This window comes from Aplidium turbinatum, chromosome 18, assembly GCF_918807975.1.
Source record: "Aplidium turbinatum chromosome 18, kaAplTurb1.1, whole genome shotgun sequence".
In the NCBI taxonomy this organism is placed as follows: domain Eukaryota; kingdom Metazoa; phylum Chordata; class Ascidiacea; order Aplousobranchia; family Polyclinidae; genus Aplidium; species Aplidium turbinatum.
The window spans coordinates 17,538,584-17,543,734 of NC_137489.1; the positions used below are offsets into that span (position 1 = coordinate 17,538,584).

Below are 5,151 nucleotides of genomic sequence, written 5' to 3' on the forward strand. Positions count from 1 at the left end.
AAGAGTGGGGAAAATCAAGAAAATACTGAAAGCAACATTAAAATGTAGGCTACTGCTACCACAGCTGATTAATTATATTGGTACCTTGTTGATATATTGCAGAAGTTGTATCACATCCACTCCAAGCATGAGCAAACAGCAAGTAATTAGGCACCTCTAGTGAGTGGACAATGTCTGAAATCTTCCAGTACTTCAGCTCTCTTTGACTAGAATCACTTTTCCGATCAGTACTGAAGTAAATTGTGTTTTGTTTGTCACTCCAATGATGACACAAAAGAACTAAGATGTCTGTATCATCAGCAGCCACAACCACAGTGTTGATTGTAGATAATTGTAACACCCTTTTCACAATCAGAGTATCAGCATCCTTTTGAGCTTGATATACAAAACAACCATGAGCTTTCAAATGCTCAAATAACAGTTTGATTAATTGCTCTTTGTTGTTTGTATTGCGAAGAAACATTTCACGACTCATTGTTACCAAAGCATCTTGTGAAATTGTTACATTTGCTGATAAATTGCTTCCACGCCTGCCTTGTTCGTAAGTCTTTGTTGACTTGTGAGATGAGTATCCATCAAACACAATGCTGATGATGGGGTATTTTCCATACTGTCTTTGTACAAATGCACAGTATTCTTTTAAAACGTCTCCATACTTAGATTGTGAGGGCCATTTCACCTTATGCAACAGTGCACCACCATCTACGACGCAAGCATTGGCATCAATGTTACTGACTGAGGTAGTCATATCCAGTAGTTTATTCCTTAGTGTTGATTTTGCTGGTTTACGCATCATACCATTCACAAATAAGGAAGTGGGGTCTGGTGTCAATTCATACTCAAAATAACTGGCTACATTGCGAGGATCCGTGCCAATTATCGCAGTGAGACGAGTAAACAAAATTGTAGGATCAATGTGTTCCTTTTGTTGATCTAATTTTATGCCAGGTTGAAGTTCATTTAGTGTGTGGGCACGGTCAGCTCTCCTTATTTTCGCCTGTTGATAGCAAATACCATCTAACTTCTGCTGAACAGCTCTACCAACTTCCTCTGCTTTGTCACAATTAATGTTGTCACTTTCAGTTGCTGTGAGTCCAGAAGCAAGTGATTTCAGCAATGGCTCTTCAGGGTCAAAAGGATTATGTTCAGCAAACCATGCGTCAAGCTTTTCCATATCTTCATTATCGCGCCTTATTCTACTGTTGCTTAATTCGAGGTGCTGTTGGCTTGACATGTGTTGCTGGCCAGTCAGTGTTGTCATAGCAATATGTACGCTGGCACATCTGTGCATGCTGTTTGTCCACATCGATCTTACAGATTCGGTTACACCTCTACCATGAGTTAATCCTCCCCTGCTCTTCAGACTCCGCATAAGCACTTGCTCAATTACAAGGTCAGTCCAGAGACCAGCCCAGTACCTGTCACTGCGTCGCACAGTGCTGTATCCACGTTCGGTGAAGTTGGTGTAAACCCATGGGTAAGATGTTGGAAGTTCCTGCATGCTCTGTAAATAAATTCGAGCACATTTTGCATAATGGATATGGCCTGTTGCAGCAAACAAGTGGATCATTTGATTCACTGCATTGAGATGTAGGTTCCAATTTCCAGTGCGTGCTGCCCTGACAAAATTTTTGATCACATTCACATAATACAGATATTGAACCCAAAGTTTGCTGGTTCTTGATAAATCACTAATATAATATTTGTGTAAAGTTAGTTTCTCACTCAATTCTTGAAGAATTTTTGAGTCACTTACTAATTCAATGCACTTTTCAGGTGAACTTGCAACAATATCTACAATACTCTGCAACTTATTAAAACATTCTGTTCTTTCAGTGAAGCCATTTTCTTCACCGCTTGCTTTTGGCAAGCACTGCTCAAAGAGCTTTGTTGTCAGTGCCGATTCAGTAAGAAAATGACCTCTTAAAGCACGAGAAATTGCCTTTCCACTTGCCATGTGTTCAATTGTATTAGTACCGTAGATCGTGCCCCATGCTTCACATAATAAGAAGAGCGAGAAGAGTTGATTTCCCCGCCATGTACATATTGCTGCCTATTGGTTAAATAGGAATGAATAAGGTTTTTAACGTTTCCCCTTACGCCATAATGATTCAACTTGTCGATTAAGATTTCGTGATTAACTGTATCAAATGCTTTTTTGAGATCTATAAATACTGAGCACACAATGTGATTGTTGTTTAGTTCATTTATGATATCTTCATGGAAGTGAGTAATTGCTAAATTGGTTGAGTAGTTTTTCCGAAATCCAAATTGCAAAGGGGAGAAGAGTTTATATTTGTCCCAGAAATTAGCCAAGCGTTTGTGAATGATTGTCTCAAATATTTTGTTGAAAGGCGATAAAATTGATATCGGTCTATAATTCTGAGGTTCCTGCTTGGAGCCTGATTTATAGATAGGTATGACTTTGGCTATTTTCAAAGCTTCAGGATAGTGTCCACTAATCATACAGTTATTAAAGACTCGGGTAAGATAAGGAGCTATTAAGAACTTGGAGCTCTTTATAATAGTCAAGGGAATGTCGTCGTATCCTGGGGACTTGTTATGCTTGAGGTCATCAATTATATTTATTATTTCGTTATTATCTGTTGGTTGCAGGCTGACGGAAGTAACAGGGCTAGACCGTCCATTTTTTAAAGTATTTCTGTAATTTGTGCTTATTTGTTTACCTTTGGCTAGTTTATGACCAATATTCACAAAATAGTTATTCATTTCCTCGCAGATTTCTTCTGGTTTTTCTGTAGTTGTGTGATTGTTAAGCGAGATTTTGGATGGTAATTCATTAGTTTTGTTTTGTTTACGTATTATCTTGTTGATAGTCTTCCAAGTATCTGAGGAACTTCTACCTAATTTGAATATTTCTTTGTAATAAGCATTTTTCGCTTTGGTTTTTATGCGAGTTAGTTTGTTACGAAATTGCTTATATTCATTGTGTATTGTGGGATCCTTATTTTTGAGAAATTTTCGAAAAAGTTTATTTTGTTTTTTGATAAGCTTCAAGATACGATTAGAAATCCAAGGTTTACCTGATGAGGAATGTTGTTTACGTGTTTGTTTAACTTTAGGAAAATGTAGGTTTGTTAAGAAGATCATTTTAGCAATAAGCCATTCAATACTATTACTGCTTATTGCGGTTGAAGTTTGAAGGTTAGAGTCAAGATCAGCTAGATATTTTTCAAGCCTTTGTGCGGTGATTTTTCTAATCAATGGCCTCGACTGCTCTTTATGTGATGCCGTAAAGTTTGTTTTGACCATAATGGGCAAGTGATCCGATACGTCACTTGAAATTACAAATAAGGGTTTCATTTTAAGGGCGTGTAAACAGTTGGTGTAAATGTGATCAATAATTGTGCTAGTAGTTGTAGTTATTCTAGTTGGTATGTTTATTAGTTGTAACGCACCCGCAGCGGTAACTTCATCAAAGTAAAATTTTAATTTATTGTTTTCTTTATACTTTCCAAAGTCGATGTTGAAATCACCTAGGATCAGATACTTCTGTTTAGGTTTGAATGATTTAATCAAATTAATAAAGCTTTCCTGAAAGGAGCCTATGTCGCTAGAAGGATGGCGGTAAATCGATCCGACGATAAGGAACTCATTGTTAGGCAACGAGATTTCAGCCCAGGCGTCTTCGCAGTTTTTTAAATTAAGGCGGAGAGTGTCTAAGTTATTGAAAGTTAATTTATTTGATAAGTAGATACCAGCTCCTCCTGCTTTTGTGCTGGAATTCACGTTAATTAATTCGTACCCAGGAAGCCGAACGAGACTTTCAGTGCTAGTCGTTAGTCGTGTTTCAGTCAAACAGAATATCTATCGGTTTTAAAATGTCAGAAAGGAGTTGATCTAGTTTTTCTATGTTTTTATTTAGACTCACTATGTTAACATGACAAACAGTTAGATCTGACGTCGTGTTAGTAAGTAATTCTTTTATGACACTGGTGGTTGTGTGTTTTTCACATAGCCTACATTTCGATAGTTAGGCTTCATCTATTAATTCCATAAGCATAACGTTGTGGTATTTCCAAAACAGTTAAAAACAGGTAAAAGTAATAAGTAAAGAAAAGACAAGAAGAATAACAAATACACCCACCATCACAGCTTTTTTAGATCGTCTTCTTTGTTAATTATAATTGAATCGAAACCATCACTCTTTCTCACATATATCCGTCCATTTGTAGTCCAAACATATCGGTATTCTTTGCTTTTTGCTTTTTGTTTGCAAAGCCAGAAAAGCCTCTTTGGTTGCTGTGTTAAATTTTCGTTGATATACAGTTCTCTCATTCCTTCTATTGGGAATACTTGGTCTCGAGCAGCTTTGCGATTTTTATAGATGCGGTTGCGCACGTTGCGATTGCTGAAGCGCACAATGACCGCAGGTGGTTTCGCATCATCCTTCTGTTGTAGTCGATGTGCTGCTATAATTTCATCTTTTTTTACTTCAACATCGAGTTTGCTGGCCAGTTGAACAACGATATTGCAAATGTCTTCATTTTTCTTCACTGGTATTCCGACAAACTCAAGATTTTGTCGTCTTTCATATTGTTCTAGATTATCTAATTTGATACATTCTTCGTTTGTTTTGGTTTCTAATTTCTTTGCACTAGTATTTAGTTTTTCAATTTCTGTTTCCTGTACCTTGTTTGATTTAACCACTGTCTCGTATTGTTTCTTCATCTCTTCATATTTGTTGCATATAAAGTTTTGGCTGTCTTTTAGCTGCTCAATTTCAGTTTTAAGTGGTAAAATCTCTTCTTCGTGCTTTTTTACCAGTCTTTCCATTGCTTTGTTTATCAATTCTTCAATTCTAGGCATGCATTTTTCAACCATTTTATCCAAACTGTCTTGATTAGAGCTGTCCGAATTGCCCTCTCTTACAGAAGTACCAGACTTTCTTGATTTTTCACTTGGCATTACGCCCGAAGCCAGAGAGCAGAGAGAAGACGTTGTTAACGTTCTGACGTTGTTACCGTTCTGTTCTGCATTATTAACAACGTTATTAACATTATTGAACAATTTAGCTGTTTTTTTTTTACCCAGTTTGGTCCTTTTTTCGACATTGTTTGGCTCTTTTTCTTAAAAGCTGTCTGACAACCCTGTTGTGATCAGGAAAGAAAGTTCTACATGCATGGCAAG

The 5,151-nt window shown here is 37.0% G+C and overlaps 1 protein-coding gene across 1 annotated transcript; it reads right to left on the reverse strand.

The window, feature by feature from the left end:
• Positions 1-4,110: 4,110 nt before the first annotated feature.
• Positions 4,111-4,929, reverse strand: LOC145787227 (uncharacterized). The gene has a single exon (XM_082598948.1). The coding sequence runs from the start codon at positions 4,927-4,929 to the stop codon at positions 4,111-4,113; it is 819 nt and encodes a 272-aa protein (XP_082455074.1).
• Between the last annotated feature and the right edge of the window lie 222 nt (positions 4,930-5,151).